Source organism: Culex quinquefasciatus, chromosome 2 (genome assembly GCF_015732765.1).
Source record: "Culex quinquefasciatus strain JHB chromosome 2, VPISU_Cqui_1.0_pri_paternal, whole genome shotgun sequence".
NCBI lineage: Eukaryota > Metazoa > Arthropoda > Insecta > Diptera > Culicidae > Culex > Culex quinquefasciatus.
In genome coordinates this window covers 59797344-59820915 of record NC_051862.1, presented here as the reverse complement: position 1 = coordinate 59820915, position 23572 = coordinate 59797344, and the positions used below count along the sequence as shown (strand labels likewise).

General features: G+C 38.1%; 1 protein-coding gene across 8 annotated transcripts in view; it reads right to left on the bottom strand.

The window, feature by feature from the left end:
- LOC6038550 (serine/threonine-protein kinase Genghis Khan) overlaps positions 1–23572 on the bottom strand; it is a 140342-nt gene that overhangs the window by 16603 nt on the left and 100167 nt on the right. For all 8 annotated transcript variants that reach the window (XM_038252850.1, XM_038252849.1, XM_038252854.1 and 5 more), the window contains 6 exons: positions 8513–9155; positions 4397–4770; positions 4218–4322; positions 2126–4023; positions 1752–2066; positions 1588–1694 (listed from right to left, as the gene is read on the bottom strand). In XM_038252850.1, coding sequence (XP_038108778.1) covers positions 1588–1694; positions 1752–2066; positions 2126–4023; positions 4218–4322; positions 4397–4770; positions 8513–8564 — 2851 coding nt within the window. In that variant the 5' untranslated portion in view covers positions 8565–9155. The remainder of the gene's footprint in view (positions 1–1587; positions 1695–1751; positions 2067–2125; positions 4024–4217; positions 4323–4396; positions 4771–8512; positions 9156–23572) is intronic.

Here is a 23572-nt window from a genome sequence, read left to right as displayed (position 1 = left end):
AAGTACCAGGACAAACAAGCGAGAAATGAATGTAGAAAGCAGCACTCCGGGTGTTGTTTTTTTTGTTTGCGGTCAGTCACAAGGATAGTCCAACGGCGCGATTCTGGGCGCATGGAGCGTAACGGATGAAAATGGGACCGGCTTTGGGCACAACTATATCTTGGAAGGTCCTTTTCATCCGTTTAGTTGACATTTAATGTAGCTTGATTTGATTTGATCACTTTTTCAGCATTTGAAACTAGTTTTAATACAGAGTATTCAAGTTTAAGCCTAGCTGACGATGTTCTACTCTACACAATTAAAGCACTGTTATCAGGATTGATTCAATAAAACAATTTTTGCTTCAAGTTTTTGGAACTTTTTGACAAATTCTTTCGCTGATATTTTGTTTATCCATAAAGTTACACAGTACTGGTAAAAAAATATATGGCATTAAAATCTGCTTTAAAAAATCGAAAATATTTTACTTTTAAACTGACTATTTCTTTATTTAAGAGAGGATTAAGCTTAGATGCTTAAGCTTCAACTTTTCTGAACTTTTGTCCAGCCAATTTTCTCAAAATAGTGATTCTTCAACAATTCCGCAAAATTTTCGTTTCTTGCAATGTTTCAAGTCTCAGAAATTGCTCAGCAAAATCTTGAATTTATTTTACAAATTGTTTTATTCATAAGTTGCTCTAACAAATGAAAAAATAGCACACAATAATCGATTCAATGCCATACACTTTTGACCAGTTTTGTTTGTAGAAAATATTGAACTCGACTCCGGGCGAGCCTTTCCTCGTTGTGGTGCACTTTTCGCCCTGATGTGATGGTCGATCGAATCGATAATGATGATAAAAAGATTACCCGACATTTTTCGCGTCGCTGCGTTTATGGTTGGCAGAGCACCAATTCCATGATTGATTCGATTATCGCGCGCGGTTTTTTTTGGGTGATTTGATATTAGAGGGTTTTTTTTTTCTTTGTATTCTTCAATCTCTTTCCGCAAGACTACGCTAGTGACGAATTTTTGATTGATTTTTCAGCTTTAAAAATAGAGTCGATATGACGGGGCAAACTCAATTGATTTCGAGAGAAAGTCTGAAACAGATTTTTGGTACCTCAAGGGAGTGCGTAACTCGATGTCCAAGTGTAATTCCCTCCAGGAATAACCTTATTTGAGGCTTGAGGGGGAGCTCGTAATACAATTTGCGAAACACAAAACATGGAATCGGTAGTTAGCAAAACAGAGTGACACGAACAGCGTTAACATACGGTCACACAAATAAAAAACGGGGACACATTCGACAAGAAGGTCGTCGAAGGAAAGAAGTTAAGGTAGTCGCACTCCCTTGCTTTTCGCGATTCGGTTATACATCCTACAACTATAAATGTGATGTTTGTCAATGAATGAACGTTAAGCCAATTTGTAGTATTTTCCATTTGCCCGCAAGCGTAAAAATTATGTATGTTCTTGAAAGTTTGATTAACTTTCAGATTGAAAAAAGGTAAACTCACAAAACGATGAACTTTGGAAACATGATGATTGTGAGTTTCAAATAAAATGACAAAAGCCAAAAACAAATCCGCATTCTGTGTACTTACATCCTTCGTTGGTTTCCAACCTCGCTTGCAGTTCCTTGATCTGGCTGTCCTTCCGCTTCAGCTCGCCACCGATCGACTCGCAAATCTGGCGCGTTTCGCGCAAATCCCTGAAAAAAAAACCATTATTACAAGATGAGTTTCCTTCAATTTGTCCAAGAACTCACTTTTGTGCCGCCACCAGATCCGTTCGCGTCCGGGTGAGCTCCTCCGAGATGAGTGCCTTCGCCTGGATTTCGTTCTGCAGCGAACTCTGCAGGTTCAGCAGCTCCATCTTGTCCAGCTTCTGGGAGCGCCGGTTGCGCCAGTTCTTGTCGCTGGCGTTGTGGTTGAGCGAGCCGGAGTGCTTCAGGAACTCGAGCTCCTCGGTCATCTTGGTGGCCAGCGCCTGGAGGTAGCCGCGGGCGTCCTTCTCGTCCGATACCCACTGGATGATCTCCGAAATCTGCCGTTCCCACTGACTGAATGCTTGGCGTTTATTCCTGCGGGGAAAGGGGGAAAACGTTAAAAATGATGATTCGATAATCCAGGATGAACCTACCTCAATTCCTCATAATCGCTTTCCATTTGCAGTCGCTCGTTCTGCAGACGTCGATTCTGCTCGCTGAGAATCTCCAGGTCGGAGATCATCTTTCGGTTATCATCCAGCAGGATCTTCTTTTCGCGCTCGTGGCGTTTGCGCAGCTCCAGGATGGTTTCCTCCGAGTCGGTGAGGGATTCGAGCCGTGTCGAGTCGAGCTTATCGCGCGCCTGTTGCAGCTCGATCTGCAACATTTCGCGGTGGTTCTCCGCTTCGTTCAGCTGATCTCGGAGGGCGGATATCTCCGTGTTGTAGCGGGACTGCTGGAGGTTGATCTTTTCGCTGTACTCCACTTCTAGCCGGTCGATCTCCAGCCGGATCGAGTCGGACGATGAGATTCCAAGTGACACGGACGAGCCCATTTCGGACGAACTCCGGCTGCGGGCTTCCGCTTGGAGCTGTCGACAGTAATCCTCGGATCGCTCCCGGAGCTGTCGTTCTCTGGTAACTTCCGAGAGTATGTCTTGATGCCTGGATTCCAACTCGCGCCGGATTTTGTCCGTCTTGCGGAGTTCGCTGCGCAGGGTGTCTACCTTTTGCATCGCGACCTCTACCTCCTCTTCCTTGTCTCGGACTTGCCGCGATAGTTTTTGCTTCTGTTGTCTCAGATCGGAGAGTTTGTCGGTCACTTCGGTATATTCGGCCATCGCCAGCTTGCGCTGACCAAGAGCGTCTTTGAGTTCCTTATCTTGTAGTTTCAGTCTTTCTAGTGCGTCCGCTTGCTCCTTCTGCAGGTCATCCTTCTCCTGCCGCAGCTGACGGATGATTTTTTCGTACTCTTTCAACTTAGCATCTAACTGGCCATCGACCGCATCACTCGAGACGGCATTCCCGCTGCTTCGGGCGGTGAATTCCTGCCGTTCGAAGCTTTTAATTTGACTTTCCAGCTCACAGTTCCGCTTGGTTAGAATGTTGATCTCATCCTGCAGCTTGCGCGTGCTGTCCGGACTGAGCCGTTTCTCAACGCCAGTTCCCTGCGGTTGACTACCTTCTAACTTGAGCGGAGCCAGCGATTGCTGTAATTGACTATTGGTTAAATTGCTAATGGCACGTGACAGTTTCCCGACATCCGATATGCAACTATCCTTAGTGAACGTGAACCCAATGAACGGCAAATGGTGCCCGGAAAAGGCCGGATTCGTCGTTGGAGGAACCGCGTCGGACAACTTGATGTCCGTATCATCTACGTCAAAGTTGGACGTATCCGTTGGACTAGAAACTTCAGGTATGTATGGCGCCTGGCCGTTCCGTATGGTATCCCAGTCGATACCCTCGAACCAAGGATGCGACTTGAAATCCTCGATTCCGTTCTGGCCCAACCGGTAATCCGGCGAGCAAATCAACCGCTTGATTAAATCCTTTGCATTCTCACTAACCTGGTACTCCTCGTCGTCGTTGGGAAAATCAAAACAATTCTTGTGGTTCATAATCTTCCCATACGTCTCCACCAAACTCTCCGCGTAGAACGGCGTCTCCCCAAACAACATTTCGTACATACACACCCCCAACGACCACCAGTCGCACTCCGGACCGTACTTGCCCTGGCCGTCCTCCATCGCGCGCAGAATCTCCGGCGAAATGTAGTCCGGTGTCCCCACGGCCACGTTCGATTGCACTGTGCCCTGGGGACCAAGCTTCAAACAAGAACCAAAATCCGCCAACCGAACGTGACCACTCGCGTCCAGCACGATATTGTCCGGCTTGATATCCCGGTGGACGTACTTCAGCTCGTGGATACTGTTAATGGCGAGGACCATCTCGGCAATGTAGAACCGAGCCATGTCCTCTGGAAGACGGTCCTCGAACTTGCTGAGTAGCGTGAGCAAATCGCCACCACAGTAGTAGTCCATCACGAGGTACTGTGAAATGTACAAAGTTCTCCATGTTAGACACATGTTTGACATCAAACGCCCGCAGCCGTCAGTTTACCGGCTGATAAGGATATCCCCAACAACACAACCCACCCACAAACCACAAAACCCAAACACCCATCAATCATGTTGGATTCGTGCTAGACCCTAACCCCCTACTCCCCAACTTCCCCCAAACTCACCAGATTGATATCGTCCTGAAACGCATAGTGCAAGTTTGTAATCCATCTTCGATCGCCAAACACGAGCACATCGCGTTCCTCACGAAAGCACGCAGTCTCGGCACGCTGCAAATACAAAAAAACCAAAACAACGATGATTAATACGCACTTGGCGGCGTGACGTGACGCGGCGCAGTTACCTTTAGCATTTCCCATTTGTTCAAAATCTTCATCGCGTAGATCTGACTAGTGTGATTCATCCGGACGACGCATACCTCGCCGAACGCGCCCCGCCCGATGACCTTGAGCACCTCAAAGTCCTCGCGGGCGAGCCTCAGCTGCTTGATGCACTGCACCACCGACTTGATCAGCTCGATAAAGTCCGAGACGGTTTTTTCGCGGCGCAGGGACGAGTTGCAGCACTCGTCGTACAGCACCAGCGCCGTGTCGAGCAGCGTCTCGACCGAGAGGAATTTCTCCGACGACAGGCCGGCGCTGTTCAGGTTGTTGTTCGAGGTAACGTTGTCGATGATGAGCGACTCGAGCTCGCGCAGCCGGGTGGACGCCGGGATCACTGCGGGGGAAGGGAGGAGGGAAAACGAGGTGACAATTAATTTAGTGTTTGCAGATGCAAGGGCAAGATATTTTGCGAAGGTTGAAAAAGTAAAAAAATATCTATAATGCATTCAAGTTTTGCTGTTTTGTAATGAGACAACCATACGTAAAATTTTAGTTATGATTTTGAAAATGTACAATTGACTATTCATGTTGTTTACATGGAAAATATTTAGTTTCTTAGTATTAAATGTAAAAAAATAACCATAATCGCCCCTTTCAAATGTTGCTCCAGAAATTTCAGAAAATCTTAAATTAATTGAAAATTGTTCTAAACCTGGTTTTGATTAGGAATTTTCTATAGCGTTGTATAGGACAGCAAACACAGTGTTGTAAATGAGTGACAGTAAAAACTATCATCTGATGATTCCTGCACCAAAATATTAGACAGTAAAACGAACGTCACTGTAGCTTGTGAAGGAGGTATTAGACTACGGTAAACAAACATCCAAACTCGCACATTTTGACAGTTTGCCAGTTTGTCTGCGTTGTTTGTTCGCTAACATTTGTTAGCAGAAACGTCAGCTTACATACATTTTGTCTTGTTTGCGAGCTTGCTGCAAACAAGTTTGCGAGTTTGGTTGTCAAACGCAAAAAGTATGAGTTTGTTTGTTTGTTGGCCATAGTTCAATACCTCCTTGAGTTCTTTTCTTTTATTCCGCGATTGTCAGCAAGAGCATTATCTTTCTATCACTTATTCTCTTTTCCTCATTTTTGAACACCATTTTCCAACCACGCATTACGTCACGTTAAACTACGTTAAAAAAGTCCCAGGAAACTAAAAGATTGAAATTTTTACAACCCTGACAGCCTTGGTAGGACATGAGTCCTTGCAAAACTAAATGAAATCATGCATAAATAATGTATTTCATGACTCTTCCTGGTGCGTCTTCCTGGTTTCAGCTCTTGGAAAAAAGCTTTATACTTTTTTCTCCATGAGAAGAAATTTTACTTGAAATAATGTTTTTTTTTTCTGAAATTACAACTAAAATTTTCCTAATGTTTGGAGCGAGTTTTTCAAACATGTTTGCATTCTTTGGGTAACTTTTTATATAACGAAGTAGTTTTTTTTTAATGATTTTGTATGTTTCATTTATGGTTTAGTACGGTTTATGTTACATGGTTTCTAGCTTAAGGGGTTACATACATGTTAAAAATTCATTAAAATTACTGAAAAGATAACTTTCAATCAGTCCTGATAGTTTCATGAAGATATTTCATGATTAAAGTTAGTAACAGACGATTTAAGCTTGAAATTTTGTCATGCGCAAAGTGAACTATCAAACTTCCTGATTGTTTTTCTCAAAACACCGAATTGATTTAAGGGCGCAACGATATCACAAGATTAGATGGACCAAAATGGCTGAATTTTGGGGTGAAGACTCTTAAGAATTATCCCTAGTGCATGACGAAACCCAATCTTGAAAAAAAAAATCCGCAAAATAAAAAAAAATAAAACTGACAATTTTATATCTAAAAAAAAAAATAAAATATTTTCATCATTTTTGCCTTCCTCATCTCAATGAGGAAAGGCTATACAATCACTCGAAAAATGAACTTCTTTATTCGACCTCCTGAACCCACCTACACGTAGACCCTAGTTAATTTTATGAAGTTTAGAAAAGTACTTCAAAGGTGTAGTATGCTAAAAAAGATTTTAGCTAAACTTCGGAAAATTGTAAAAAGGGTGGTTTTTGTAAGAAAATCCGTCATGCTATATATTGTTAGAAAGGTATTTGAAAGGCCTTTCCAATGCGTTCAAAAGATTAAAGATCTGACAATCCTATCAAAAGTTATGAGCACCTAAGTGTTATTTATACACTTTTTTAAGGCCGGATCTCAAATATGTTGATGAAAAGTTGTCCGGATCTATCATGCGACCCATCGTTGGATAGATAATTAACAATCCCAAAAGATTGAAGATCTGACAACCCTATCAAAAGTTATATGCACTTTACTGCCCATGTTCGCATAAATGTCCCATATGCAAAAACAGCAAGCTGAGAAAAACGCATTTCAAGTTTGTCCCACACATAAGGCTACGTGTTAAGTTTTCACGAAAAAACTGGATTTCCTCCTGATTTCTATAACAAAGTACTTGATGTTATAGGCTTTTCGGAAAGAGCACACGATTTTGAACCAAACTGCATCAATAACTCAAAAACGATGAAAATGCATATGAGACATTTATGCGATCAGGGGTAGTTTAGTGTTTTTAATACACTTTTTTGAGGCCGGATCTCAGATATTTTGATAAAAAATAAGTGTTATTTATACACTTAGAGGCTGTGAAGTGGATTCACTTTATGAATGCGAGGAAGGCACCAACCACCTAAAGGTGGATTAATTAACGTTTTTAAAATAAACTTTTTGTAAAATATCCTCTGTCATGCACAAGGAACCGGTTTAACGAGTCTCCACAAAAATTTATAGTCGATTGAACCAATGCAGTGTTGAGATATCAAGGCTTATTTTAGATAATTTTAATTTCGGAAGAATTCAAAACAGTTAACAGATTATCTTATATCAACGTTGGCATGAGATTTTAAGAAGATCTGATTTGTTTAATAAGAACATTAAATTGAAATAAATTAAATCAAATTATGTTATACAGTTAATATTTTTTCCAATTCATTTACAAAAAAGGGGTAAAAAGTTAAGAAAATGTATGCTCTCTCTTAAATTTTGGGAATACCCGGGAAATTGATAAAACATCCCGGGAAACGGAATTTTTTTTTTTACGGGAATTGCCAGGATTTTTGGACACTCTAGCTATTTTTAATAAAGTTACGTTGGAAATTGTTACTTTCAAATCTGGAGACTGGTCATGATAGATAAGAAGTGTGTTATTTAATCTAAATGGTCCATAAGGTTGCTGGTTATATTTCTTTTGGAAAAATCAGATGTAAGTGTTTAATTTTAAAAGTATATTTACTATGCAAGTATTTTTCTAAGGTTTATGTTGCGCAAACCGCTATGAAAGAATACAACTTCAATAACTTGTTTATTTTGGAAACTAATGTAGCAAAACAACTGACTGGTGTTATAATGCATTTTAAAACACCTTTTGCATTCATATTGTTATATCATTGCTCGTAAATTCAACTTTTATACATTTTTCTTTTATTTTATTGCAAAAAAAATTTGAGGACGGGATTTTTAATGAATTTTTCGCATTTTGTTACGGATCATGTTAAGTATGTATCATAATATAAGTTTTCAAAAGAACGCAAGAGCCACAGTCACCTTTGACATAGTTTAAAGCTGTAAAACCATTTTTTTTGTAAGAAGGAATCACCTTTAATTGCAACAATTGAAACGTGTGAAAATGGTAATGTCTTCACACAGTGTTCCTTTAAAACGCAGCTCAGTTTCCAAACACTGATCCCCACGATAATCCGGCTTTGCAATAGCTTACTACTAGAAGCAATTTTTTGAGATTATGTCGAGTGACTGGTTGCATAGAATTTTTCAAACTGCTACACAGAGTGAAACACTTGCTGGTGGCATACTTATATCATATGTACTCTATAGCTACAAAGTGGCTTTAAGATGGATTTTGTTTAAACTGCACATACTAATATAGATGTGTTAATTGAAAATTCTACCAACACACACCCCATCAGCTGGCACTAATTACCCAACTCGACCTCATTACTGCAGTGAATAAACAACGCTGCCCCTGATTGATTGATACATACCCGACAGACTGGACAGGTTCAGCCCGGCAAGGACGTCCTTTTGGTCGGTCATTTTTGATGTTTATTTTCGCTGCCCGGTGTGCTGCTAAACGTAGAAATTTTCCTCGGAACGCTTTCCTCACTTCACTTTACACAATCCCGGCCCGACACTCTCTGCACCCTCACGCGGTGTTGTTCTATTTATTCCGCGATAAACAACTATCATTCACAGCTGCTGCTGCTCACCGGCACTCACAACCACGTGTCGATATGCCTTTTTCTTCTTTCCTTCCTTGCTGCAGCACTAAACTAGATTTTGGCTTCGATTCAACTATTTTCATATTATTCTAATTTCTTCGTCATCGCCAGCTCTCTTTTCTTCCTTCTAGATTTCTAGCCGCAGCTCACGTTTCGTAGATGCTGCTGACCTGCCGGCCGGATGGTTCTACTTTTGTTGCCACTACTGGAACGGAAACAACCCGTTTGCACTTGGCCACCCCGTTGTCCATGGTCGTCGTCGTCGAGCCCTGCCGCTAGAAGCCACCGTGGTCCGTGGTGGTGACCTCCTCATGGTGTCCAGCGGGCCCCGGCCGGTTTCAGGGCCATTCTAATGACGACGCACTAAACACGACACGGACTCTCTTCTGCAAGCCGGAGTTATTTCCTGGAAGAAGAAAAGGGGGGAAAATATGAAAATTAGAATATAGCCAACTCAGACTGACAAAAGTTAAACCTAACTTCACCCTGCCCAAAATTTAAAGCCCAAAAAAGTTTACGCAGAGAAGCCACAAAGAGGGTTCGTTGGCGGTGAAGAGTAGCGTGAAAAGTTTTCACTCCAAACTAGTTTTCCCGCTCTCACTCTCGGTGTCGTTTTTGAAAAGGCGTTTTCATCCGTTTCCATTCATTCTGGAGTTCAAACTGAGGGAAGCCAACTCATTGGAAATTCATGGAAGAACGCCCACACGCTCGTCGGTAGGTTTTATCTAATGAGAATTTGACGTAAGAGCCACACGATCGTGCGAGTTAAGGGTTCGTTCAAAAATTACGTCCATGAATAGGGGGAGGAGGGGGGTCTTGGGTTTGTGACAGCCCATGTTAAAGGTATAGAAAAAGTGCGTGACAGGGGGGAGGGGGGGGGGGTCTGAAATCCCGATAATCTCTGGACGTAATATTTGAACAAACCCTAAGTTCTTGCCAAAATAGAATTTTTCCACCGACTGATAAGCCACTTTTTCGGCGAGTTTATTTCGGGCGGGCAAATTAATTTGGGAAAAGTCTTGACGGAAGGAGTTACTTCCAGGGCAAACACACCAACCACAAATAGCTCTATTGTGTTGTTCGAGATGAGATGAAGATATTCGCAGCTTAGAACTTTTATGGCAAACGAGAATGTGATGAGAACGTTACGTTGTGATCTTTGTAGGCAGCTGTCTATCAAAAGATGATGTATTTCATGATGTAGAAGTAATGAAGAATGATACAATCAAGCAACATTTGCGTTTTTGGGTAATGCCCTTTAAAGCTTGTTTAAAAGTTTGAAATTTGTGTTCTGTCGTGATTTGATATTCCGAAATGATAAAAACAAAAAGTTTGATTTCGTCGCTCTCGTGCTAACTTGTCGTATGTCGATTTTGGGCCAAATTGAGTTAAGAACGCCATTTTGTGCAGCTCACAATGCCTCACCTTTTGACCTTCACAGATCCCGAAAAATCGATTTCAATCCAGTGATATTCAATAAATACCGAAAAAACTCCGTGCATTTTTGTCACTTTTCATATGAAAGAAGTTTAAATCTTGTCGTGCTATCTTGACACAGCCTGAAAATTGATGTAAGTGCGACAACTGGCCAAAGGGATTTCAGGTCAGAACGCGTTTGACACACGTACATGGCCGACTTCCGTAAACATTTGTAATTATAACTCGGGACTCCGGCAACCAACTTCAACCAAACTTCGGGACAATGAACACAGAATGGTTTATTTTCGTTTTTGTTTATTCAAGGTCAAACATTAAAACGTGTTTTCTCGGAACGTCAAAAAGCGACGTAAGACAAGTTAGTATAATTTTGTTCAATATCCAAATCTCGAGTTTTTAAAAGGTTCTAAGCGCAATTTATACACTAACCTCTTTTCGAAAAAAAAAAATCATTCAATTTATGATTTATCTACTTTAAAAATGCTTTAAACTGTTCATCTAAATCGATTTCGAAATCAAATAAGTGTCGGAGGTCATAATGGCTGTTACAACGTATTGCGAACTAACCAGAGAATTGCAATACCATCCCATTAAAAAATGATCGAAATCTGTGTCGCATTACAATTTGATTAATTTCTGGAATAAAGCCTTTTTACGTAAATAGAACAAATATTGAATCAAACTATGTAGGTACAGCGAGAACTTTATCGCACCCACACTCATTTCACGTTTCAGCGAACGCAATATAGCGAACCTGCATTTTCCGCTGAATTCAATTACGCTGAAAGGCAGTTATATCCAGGATTAAACGAACCCCGGTATTATTGTTGGCATTAAGTTGTGCATCAGTTGGACGTTTTAAAAATAGCAACACAATGGGACGCTTTGCCGGCAATGAATTTGTAATTAAAATTAAATCGAGAAATTGAGGATTTTGTAAATATACAATGGAAGTAGAATTATCCGTGTCGAATCAGTTGTAGGTTAGGTTTATTTGTTTTGAAGAGGGTGTTTTTATTTTCCAGCCAAGGTTACCGATAAGCAAGCGCAACTTTACTCATGCTCTACTATTATGGCACAGGGCAGTTATATCAGAAGGGTAGTTGTAGCTAATTTCTGTTCGCAACTGTTTCAAGTGCGCTATGCGCTTTTGAGCGACAAACTTAACTGTATAGGGGAAACGTACCAATTTTTAATCAGTTTCGTATTTTTATATACAAAAATAGGTGCTTTTCCCCTTCCCAGTTGAAGCACTCTGCTTTAGTGGATAGACTGCAGCAACAGCAGTTCCGATAAGGGATCAAGGACATTGTTGTGTGTGGCCGAGTGCCGGGTGTAGCAAACTATATGCACAACATGCTCTAAATCGCAAAGCAAACACGTGGCACAAGCGGGGAAAGGGATCGAAATTTTTCCCGGCCCTTTTGCGAGTGTCATCACGGAGAAAGGACGTGATGTCCTGGCCGGGCTTGGCTGCAGTACAGGACAGTTGGTGCCGCTCCCAGCGAGAGCTGGTCATCAGAGTGCTTTCTTTTGTAGAGTCCAAACTTGCGTGCAAGTGTGAGGCGTTGTTGTCGTTGCTGGGGGTAAGTTTTTATGGCCCGGTTGCGGTTGGAAGTGAATAAATAATACACTGATGGTATCCTTTAAGTTTTTGGGGTTCACGCAGGAACGGCAGCAGCTGGCAGAGCTGTCCTGTTTCTTGTGTAGGATATCCTGACGAACTTTAGATATAGCTTTACAGTTTGTGGAACTGGCTATGACATCAAGTTTTAAGTTGACTTACAACCACAGCAAATGAAAGGTCGAGAGTAAAACGGTTTTTAATTTGTACGAGAGAATAATGATAATCACGAGAAAACAATACCCTCTTGTGTTCTGTGGAGATTTTCCCTTATCCCCTTAAAAATTGGAACATCAACACTTCCCGTCTTCTAAATTCCTTTCCATGTCCCTGGTGCGCGGAGAGTAAAATACTCTCGCTCATCACATGTTGACTCTCAGTCATTTTACAGTACACTTTTATTCTCAAGTTGAGAGATTTTTCCTCTTGGGTGTTCAATCTAGCAACAATTTTTAACAAATAAAAATAGCTAAATAAAAACAACTAAGCGGAAAAGTTACACCGCGATTTAACTCGCCCAGAATGCATACAAATTTAACTCTCGAGGATGACGAATCCCTGCAAAACCCGGACTTGGCACAATTCCACAAGAACACTGCACACAGAACTCACCGAGAGGCAACTGACTGATGCAACCGGCACGTCTAGTGCAATAAACAAGCTGGCAGCGGCGAAATTCGCTTTATTTCGCCGCAAAATTCGCGTATTCAAGACTTGTCGCGAAAACTTTTCTGGTACGTGTCGTTCTGCGTCGTTATGTCGCAAATATGTGGTTTTTCTTTTCTTTTGAAAATATCGCAAGTTTGCACGGTGTAGCTCGCGCGCGGCACAGTTAAGAGGAAAATTTCGAGCAAACAAAAGGCACTACTAAGTAGTACAATCGGCGGTGTACCTTAACGTGGTCGTTTACTACGCGTTGTGGAATTTCTTCAAATTATTCATGTGGGTGCCGCTGGCCGAGGTGCGAGGTGTAGTTCTCTGAACTATTTTATATTGCAAACTTTACGATATGAACGTAACTCGACGTGATACGAAACTTTTATGATATTTGCAAAGTTGAGAATTGAGGAATACCTGTATTTTAAACCATGACTAGAAACAACTAGAATTTACAACAGACAAGCTGTCATCAGCTCCACGAACCCAGAATGATCTCACGCGTCCTCTCCCGCGGCATCTGTTACCTAAATCAGCATTACCTTCCTCCTCACCTGCGTCGCCGTCGCTACACGGAAAGAAGGTTTATCGTGAATCTTACTAAATTTCGGTTAAAAACCCTAAAAAAATTGGTTGTTTTTTCAACCACCATTTTTTTTAGCTGGAAGTCCTGAAAAAAATTCCTGGATTTGACAGCTGGATCCAGGTCCTAAAAATGATAAATCTAGCTAAATTTTTAGTAAATTTTACTAATTTTCAAGCTGGAAAAATGCTGTCAGTCTCAAAAGCTGTATGTTTTGAGAAGGTCTGTTAGCTATTTTAGCTAGACTTTATGGTATTCTAGGAAGTTTTATAGTTAGCCCAGCGAGTTTTTAGGCTGTTTCAACTAGTTTTTTTGGAATCATTCTCAAAATTTTCCATTGATGGCTGCGAAGCCAGGTATTTTCACAAATCTTTTTAGCTAGTTTAACTAACTTTGTCACTATTCTTGGTAGGTGTTTTGGTTGGAATAGCTAATTTTTCCACCATTTCTATAAGTTTTCTTTCAAAAGCCTCCGTTGCTGCCTGCAAAGCACGCATTATTCACCCAGCCTTTTGGCTGATTTAGCTCGTTTCTTTTTTGTTCTTGCTTCGTTTTTCGGTAAGTCCAGCTAATTTTTCGACTGTTCTAAATGGTAATTTTGAAATCATTTTTAAAAATCCCTTGCTGCCTGTAAAGTTGTTTTTTATTTTCAAAAATACTTTTTGCTGGTGTAGCATGATTTTCCGCTATTCTTGGTACGTTTTTTGGTATTCCAGCATTTTTTTGGATGTTTCAATAGTTTCCAGGCTTTTTAAACTATGTTATAGTTGATCATCCTAATTGTACGGCTTTGTTGCGATATTCTATTGACAAATAAAATAAAAAGGAAATACAGTAATACAAAAATACAAAAATACAAAAATACAAAAATACAAAAATACAAAAATACAAAAATACAAAAATACAAAAATACAAAAATACAAAAATACAAAAATACAGAAATACAAAAATACAAAAATACAAAAATGAGCAATTCTCTACAAAACCGGCCGATTTCGACCATTTTTATTTTTTGTATTTTTTGATTTGGCTCAAACTTTGTGGGGGCCTTCCCTATGACCAAAGAAGCCATTTTGCATCATTAGTTTGTCCATATAAATTTCCATACAAATTTGGCAGCTGTTCATACAAAAATGGTACGTATATATTCGAAAATCTGTAACTTTTGAAGGAATTTTTTGATCAATTTGGTGTCTTCCGCAAAGTTGTAGGTATTGTTAAGGACTATTTAGAAAAAAATAGGTACACGGAAAAAAAAATTTCCCGATTTTTTTATTAACTTTTTTTTCACAAAAACTCAAATTCCCAAAATACGTATTTTTTGATTTTCGAGATTTTTTGATATGTTTTAGGGGACAAAAATCCGCAACTTTTGAGCTATAGAGAAACATGGTCAAAAAATCTGCCGCCGAGTTATGATTTTTTGAAAAACTGGTGATTTTTGGAAAAAAACGAAATTTCATACATAAAATTTTTTTGACTTCATTTTTTTATGCAAAATTGAATTTGCAATCAAAAATTACTTTACAGATTTTTTGATAAAGGGCCCCGTTTTCAAGATATAGCCACCGAAAGTTTGATTTCAGCGAAATATTTGCAGTTTTTGGATTTTTAAAAATAGTGACCATGAGTGACCATTTCTAAAAATATTTTTTTTGAAAAGTTCAGAAAATTTGCTATAAAATTGTCTAAGAGACATTGAAGATTGGACCTCTGGTTGTTGAGATACAGCGGCTTAAAGAAAAAGAAACACGAAAATTGAAGTTTTCTAAGTCTCACCCAAACAGCCCACCATTTTCTAATGACGATATCTCAGCAATTAATGGTCCGATTTTCAATGTTAATACATGAAACATTCGTGAAATTTCCCGATCTTTTCGAAAAAAATATTTTGAAAAAAATTTAATCAAGAATAACATTTTAAAAGGGCCAAACATTGAATATTATGCCCATTGAAAATGCTAGTATATCAAAAAATCTTGAAAATCAAAAAATACATATTTTGGAAATTTGAGTTTTTGAAAAAAAAAGTTAATAAAAAAATCGGGAAATTTTTTTTCCGTGTACCTATTTTTTTCTAAATAGTCCTTAAAAATACCTACAACTTTGCCGAAGACACCAAATTGATCAAAAAATTCCTTCAAAAGTTACAGATTTTCGAATATATACGTACCATTTTTGTATGAACAGCTGCCAAATTTGTATGGAAATTTATATGGACAAACTAATGATGCAAAATGGCTTCTTTGGTCATAGGGAAGGCCCCCACAAAGTTTGAGCCAAATCAAAAAATACAAATAAAATCCATTTCCGGTTTTGGTAGAGAATTGCTCAAATACAAAAATACAAAAATACAAAAATACAAAAATACAAAAATACAAAAATACAAAAATACAAAAATACAAAAATACAAAAATACAAAAATACAAAAATACAAAAATACAAAAATACAAAAATACAAAAATACAAAAATACAAAAATAAAAATAAAATATAAAATACAAAAATACAAAATACAAAAATACAAAATACAAAAATACAAAAATACAAAAATACAAAAATACAAAATACAAAATACAAAAATACAAAATACAAAAATAAAAATACAAAAATACAAAATAAATACAAAATACAAAAATACAAAATACAAAAATACAAAAATACAAAAAAATACAAAACAAAAATACAAAAATACAAAAATACAAAAATACAAAATACAAAAATACAAAATACAAAATACAAAAATACAAAAATACAAAATACAAAAATACAAAAATACAAAAATACAAAAATACAAAAATACAAAAATAAAAATACAAAATACAAAAATACAAAATACAAAAATACAAAAATACAAAAATACAAAAATACAAAATACAAAAATACAAAAATACAAAAATACAAAATACAAAAATACAAAAATACAAAATACAAAAATACAAAAATACAAAAATACAAAAAATACAAATACAAATACAAAAAATACAAAAATACAAAAATACAAAAATACAAAAATACAAAAATACAAAATACAAAATACAAAAATACAAAAATACAAAAATACAAAAATACAAATACAAAAATACAAAAATACAAAAATACAAAAACAAAAAAATACAAAAATACAAAAATACAAAAATACAAAAATACAAAAATACAAAAATACAAAAATACAAAAATACAAAAATACAAAAATACAAAAATACAAAAATACAAAAAATACAAAAATACAAAAATACAAAAATACAAAAATACAAAAATACAAAAATACAAAAATACAACAATACAAAAATACAAAAATACAAAAATACAAAAATACAAAAATACAAAAATATTAAATAATTAATTTAACTTAATTTAACTTAATTTAACTTAATTTAACTTTATTTAACTAAACTTAACTAAATTTAACTAAATTTAACTAAATTTAACTAAATTTAACTAAATTTAACTAAATTTAACTTAATTTAACTTAATTTAACTTAATTTAACTTAATTTAACTTAATTTAACTTAATTTAACTTAATTTAACTTAATTTAACTTAATTTAACTTAATTTAACTTAATTTAACTTAATTTAACTTAATTTAACTTAATTTAACTTAATTTAACTTAATTTAACTTAATTTAACTTAATTTAACTTAATTTAACTTAATTTAACTTAATTTAACTAAATTTAACTTAATTATACTTAATTTAACTTAATTTAACTTAATTTAACTTAATTTAACTTAATTTAACTTAATTTAACTTAGGAAAAGTGGACTGATTTGTCGTGGAAGAGGATTCAACGCGGGAGTGCTGCAGACGGCTGGATCCATGTCTTCGTTCCGCCCGGACGGCAGACTAGCGGCCGGGTCGACGATTGAAGCAGCAGCAGGCAGAAGCGGGTGAGCAAGTTCCAATAGGAACATTTTTTAAGGTGTGAATGAGTATGCGTGTGTAGGTGAGCGAATGAAATTGAGCCGAAACAACTTATCTAGATAACTTTTGATTAGGGGAGCGGTGCCATGTTTTGGGTGCTGACAAATTTACGAACGGTTTTTCGTAGTATGTTGAAATTACCAATGTTTTAGAATGTTTCGGCTTAATTGAGAATGTTCGTGTGAGTGTATCCGTTTATTTTTGTTTTCATTTAAAAAAAATGTTTTTTTCAGCTAACATGAATAAGTTTGGATTTAAACAGTTTTATAAATTTCGGTTTAGTTCTAGCTTTCGGTTGTTTCGATTCGGTTCGCGATCGTTCAAATAAAACGTTTGCTCTAAAATTTCGCTAATTTTAACGGTGATTCAGGGTTTTCACAGCCGACTGTCTAAGGCTGAATCGAATCGATTACGGGTAACCGGGCCAAGCGGTAGCTTTGCAGGATTAATCGTGAGTTTTGCGTCTTATTTCAGGCTTAGAGTGATAAAATCACGCCGCCGGTTGAGTTTGTCGATGTGGTTTTGTTTCAAATAACCTGTTAATTCCACTAAAAAGAGTCCGTTTTGCGATGCCTGTCCGCTGGGTTGCATGTTTTTTTTCGCGTCGTTTGTCGTCTCGAAATTACTTTTTAGCTTTATAGCTCGTAAAGCACGATGAAAAATATTGTTTCAACGCGTTCAAGTCCTTTAGATATCATCATAACTCATCAATAATGAATTGGTCGCTCATCTTATAATAATTTAAAAGTATAAATAGTCTCAGGTCAACTCTACGTAAATATGTTACGCTGAGTATAATATTTCACCTTTTAATTACACATAATTTTGATTCTATCTTTCCGCAGCCGGCTGTCTAAGATTGAATCATTTATGCTAAACTCAATACCAAATAACCGGGAATAGTCTCATCCGCATCATCCGATTGTTTGCCTTGAGAATACATAATACTTCACCCTATTAAACGAAATTCATTGATTATTGGGCCATATCATCATCCTCTATGATGAATCCTGGCCATTACCCTTTCCCACTAACAACATCCCAAGTAGAAGTAGTTTTCCGGCACACGCGGGGGTGTGGATATCGTATAGAACCCACCCTTGGTAGCAGCCTGTGCTAACTAACATTCCTGTCCCATCCCCTCGAGATCTACAAACTGACATGGCGGGCGCCGTTGGTGGCCAACGACTGTTTCCTATTAGCAACGGCTCTAGTTTTGATGATCGTGATGTTTTATCTTTTCAGCGCATTCATGCATGCTGTTGATAAGGGAAACATCATTTGATCGTTGAAGCGTATGACCGGATGTGTTGATAGGATTTTACGGTCCTGTTCAGCAACGGAGAAGGACAACCATGGGTGGTCTCTCATGCTCATGCTCATGCTCTTAATTTAACTTAATTTAACTTAATTTAACTTAATTTAACTTAATTTAACTTAATTTAACTTAATTTAACTTAATTTAACTTAATTTAACTTGATTTAACTTAATTTTACCTAATTCAACTAAAATTTACTTAATTCAACTTAGTTTTACCAAACAACTTTTAACAACAAGTGAACTAAATTCTACCTAATGTAACGAAATTTAAAAAAATGTATCTAAGTTTAATTAAATTTAACAAAAATTTCTAGATATAACCACACTTGACTAAATTTATTTCTTTTTAACTATAATCTGTTTAATTAAACTAAACTTAACTTTTTTTGGATCTGTCATACATTGGCCAGTCTATATCTAGACACTCTGTACCCGCAGCCTCCCCCCCCCCCCACGTAGACAGATGTCCATACAAAAAAGTGGAGTGTGGACAAACGCCAGCCTCCACCTCCCCCGCCAAAGGGTTCACAACAAAGGGATGCCACCAATCGTCCAAACAAAAATTAGAGGCTCAACTTCTAACCTCTTTCCCTCAACACAAAAAAAAACTTCTCACCTAATCAACTGAAGATCTCAGCCCGCAGAAAGTCTTCCTGGCTTTCAATCCATTCACTCACGCACCATCTCCACCTTTTGCACTTGCACTTTCGACTTTCAAACGCAGAATCGTCACAAAACTCCGCGAACTGAGCGGCTTAAACAGGATCAAACACGATACGAGACGTTCTCTTGCTTTGTGTTGGTCTCGAACTGATGATCTGTCAAAAAATCCATGCTGCCGGTTCCAGCTAGTTTTTCGGTAAAAGTAGGCAAAATTGTGCTGAAACACCATTATTTTTGGTAAAATCTTTCCTGTCATTTTGATTTGGGCTGTCAGTTTTGGATAGCAAATCAGCAATCAGGGTTAGCTGTTTCACCAATCCCAAGTTGGTAAATTTACCTGTAATTTTAGCTAATTTAACCAAAAAAATCACTGTTCCACCAATTTGAAGCCAGCTAATTTGAATTGTTAAATTTAAGATGGAACTCCTTTCCGTGTATGACTCACTTGACCAACCTCGATATCCTTTTAACGGTCGCTCAAGTACCCTCCTTTACAAGAGTTCGAAACCTGCCCCGATCTAAAGTGGTCGATAGTTACACAACAACGCATCTACGCAGCAGCAGCAAAGTTCGACAGTGCACTTACACTCTAAGGTCGTCCGTCGGTGAAGTTCGCGTATATTACCGACGATGACTGGCGCGAAAGAAAAGTATCCCGCGAGGAGTCCACGCGCAAACGCGTGGAAAATGAGTGTGCTTCTTCACCGTACAATTGTGAACAGCACATTGCTGTATTGGCGTACAAACTACACAGCAAAAAAGATAGTAATCCAGCTGCGTGTAAAAAGCCTGGGTGTAAAATAAACATTGCTTTATTTTATGCAATTTTATGTGATTTTACACCCTGAAATATGTAGCCCATCAGTATGGGAAACCTACTTGACCGAAATAACATGCTCATATATTCGTTTATCCTTACAGCTTTTCATCGGTCTTATGGCCGAGTGGGCTAAGGCGCCAGTCCTTACTGTTGGTGCTGGGTTTGAATCCCGTCGGCTGCAACTTTTTTTTTGTGTTTACAAAAATTGTACATGCAGTGTGTAATATTAAGTGTCTTTTTTGACAAAGGTGATGTGCATGCTTTTGCATGCGATTTTACCATCGTATTTTTTGCTGTGTACGAACGACAATGCAATGAATGGACGGATGGACGGGCCGCGGATATCCAGTGACTGATGATGATGGTAATGAAAGTGAGGTGGGGATTCTGAAAAAAAGCTTTTTACGGCTGCCTTGACCCTCACGACAATAACAAACTTGGCCTAGAGAGGAGCGAGGAACTGGCGAGAGACGCAACTCTACAGTATGTCTCACGTTTTATATGCAGTTATTCGAAGCCGCGCTGCGGTTGAGGGAAACACGGTCACCGGACTACACACATAAGGGGCAATCCAAGTGGAAAATCGGTTTAGGGGAGGGTGGGTTAGCTTTTGGCTGTCGTAAAACTTACAGGATCCGCTCTAAGCAAGTGATACGACCATTTGATAGTTTGAGTTTATTATCAGGAATGTGAAGTTGTAATTTTCTTTAAGACTCATAGAACTCCAATTCCGACTCTGCTGCGGTATTTAAGGTACTACTTATTACAAATTTCAACAAGTCACACTCCAAACACTCTCCCCTATACGGATCCTCAAGTCTCAACCACCTTTGGAGGGCTCAAGGGTTCTGAAAAAAAAAAAACCCCTAACAACACTCCACCAACATCAGCAGTAAACGGAAAGTGAGACATTATTCTGTCGGTTCGATTTACGAACATTATGGTGTGAAGGAAATAAAACCCCCCAAAACTTTCGTTAGAAGGAACATAAATGCCAAAACGAAGAACCAGAGAGAGGGGTGGCGGTAAAGTGAGTTATCGAAAGTAAACATTCGACGAACGCAGCAAGGTGATGACTAATTCCACAAACGTAAACTGTGCGGTGCTAATTTATGGCCGGCCTGCATTGTTTGGGACATTGCGTCGTCATCGAGGAGGGTTCGATTTTGCGGTCATAAATGCGTGCGTTAAGTTCAAGTCTGGGAAACGACATTGAATTAGTTGGTGTCTACCGGCGCGAGGGAAGTTTAATGGTGATCACACACATAAAAATTACGACCAAAACTGCGCGCGACCGAGGTTGATGAACCTTGTTTTATATCCATTGAAATGCATGTTAACTAATGATTATTTCCAGTAGAAATGGGTTAGATTGAGTTTTATCATACATTAAAACCGAAAGCATCGAATCAAGAACGTTTCACCGTATTTTCCATTTCATCCAGAATGAACGCAAATGGAAATCCACTTCTGAGCCCTGCTTTTAGTTAAAAAAAAAGCACAATGGGGAAACACGGTTCTAGGACAGTGTGTGCAGCGGCTGCATTTGTGCATCATCGACCGGAAAATTTAATCTCATTTCAAGTGTGGCCCGCGTCTGCACACAATTCATAGCCGTGGTGCTGGCAGAGGTTCCACAAACACTTTTCAAAACGAATTTGTTTACCAAAAACATTTGAGTTTCCTTTGTGAAGGTGCGAACCAACCATTTTGATACTTATTTTTTTACCTTAAAAAGCTCATAAGGGACACACCATAAACCACGTGGACACTTTTTTTTATTTTAACCCCCTTCGTAGACAATCGTAGCCTGGACAACCGATTACCCCTAAGGTGTCGCTGGTCCTTAATCGTTATTTCGAATTGTTTTAGGCTCAATTTTATTTGAAATAAAGTTAAAAAAAAAAGTTTGTGTATGTTACAGGCAAAAGTCACTAACTGCCAATTTTGATCTAATATTTGAAGCTCATAAAAAAAAAAGGTTTGCAACACTTCACTGCCGTTCTACGCATAATTGTCCCATGTCATTTTTGGTCGATTCTGACTTTTTGTCATTTTTAGGTTTAGTTTGACGTTTACTTTTCGAAAAACACATAAAATCTAGTACTTTGTTCGGAAAATCCTTGAAAAAAAAAACCAAGTCTGTTTGTCCCATCGTTGTACTTCTACGCATAATTGTCCCACCAAGTATTTTCTTTCACGAAATTATCACTTTTACGAAGTATTGTGTCTTGTTAACCTATTGTATAGCAAGAGGATGACAAACAAGAGCGCTAAACTGCTAATTGGAATGATTTGGGACTTATGGGGTGAATGGGACCCACGGGACAATTATGCGTAGAATCACAAAAAAAACGGTCGAAAAATTTCAATCGCGTTTTTCTCAGTTGCACTTTTTTGAACATGGGACAATTATGCGTAGAACGGCAGTTCAGGTTCACAAAATCTTTGAAGCTTTTAAACTAGTGGTTGCTAGTCAACCTTGCTAACCATTTAAGAATTTTTGAAATTTTTTCTTAGTTTTGACCATCTGTTTTCCCAAAAAGAATTTTTGGGACATTGTAAAACTCAGAACTGGGCATCGGTATACGAGAGGATAAAGAGCACGGTTCGGTAGTAAAAAGGTACTGTGAGCAGACGGAGAGGATAAATTTCGAAATGGCCGAGTGTATTATTCTCATGGGGTTTATTTCACAAAAAGTTCACCATTTAAAAAAAGTGTCACTATCGGGAATCAAACCCAAGATCATTAGCTTATCGAACTACGCCTTTGCCGTATCGACCACCATGGTTCGATGTCTAAGTGATGGTCATTTGTCCATATAAGCCACTCAATCGGATGAACTATTTCAATGAACGAACGAACACGATTTGTTGTTGTTGTATGCGTAGTACTTTCCTCTCATTTCAATTTGGAAGGACTCTGGAAAGACGCTCGGTCTTCAACTCGGATTTAAAAATCAATGGAAAATAGTATTTCTGCCAAAATCGAAAATGTTTAGATGCTTTAACCCTTTCAGGCCTGTTGGGTCATATTTCGTCAGGAAATGTATACACCCAAAACTGGGCAGCAACGTCCGAGAGAACAATGGCCTCGAATCGAGAGAATAGAGGTACCATTCACGGACACAGAGAACACAGCTCGAGATGAGCGAAAGAATTATTCTCGCGAGGTTCATTTGCAAAAAAAAATACATCCTTCAAACAAAAAAAACTAAAAGTGTCGACTACGGGAATCGAACCCGAGACCTTTCGCAGGCTAACCCAATGACTTAACTGTCTCGGCCACCGCAGCTCGGTGACTCAGGAGCGGTCAGATGTCGATGTATGACACTTGTTGGAGATTTATTGTTTCGATTAACGAATGAACACATTTGTTATGATGGTGTGAGTTGGTAGCATTATTCGGGAACGGTTCTCTCGACTCTGAATTTTGGGTGCATAAGTATTTTCAAAACGGAATTAAAAAAAAAGGTTTTTAAAAGTATTACTAAATTTGTAAATTTTTGTCAATCGACAATATCTTATAAACTATTTATCTAATTTGCGTCATCAAAAATAAAATCTATGTTTAAATCTATGTCATCGCTTAAAAGAAATATTTTCAGATTTTTAAAACATGACTAACACATCAAAAGAATGAACCATATTGGAAATGTTAGTCGTGGGTCAGAATTTTCAAAAGTTTCCATGTGTTTGTGGACAGCTTCTTGACTTATTAGTCGGTAAAACTATTTTAAAAATATTGTTTTCGAAGAAATCGCAAAATTTCACAAATGTTTCACTTTTTAACA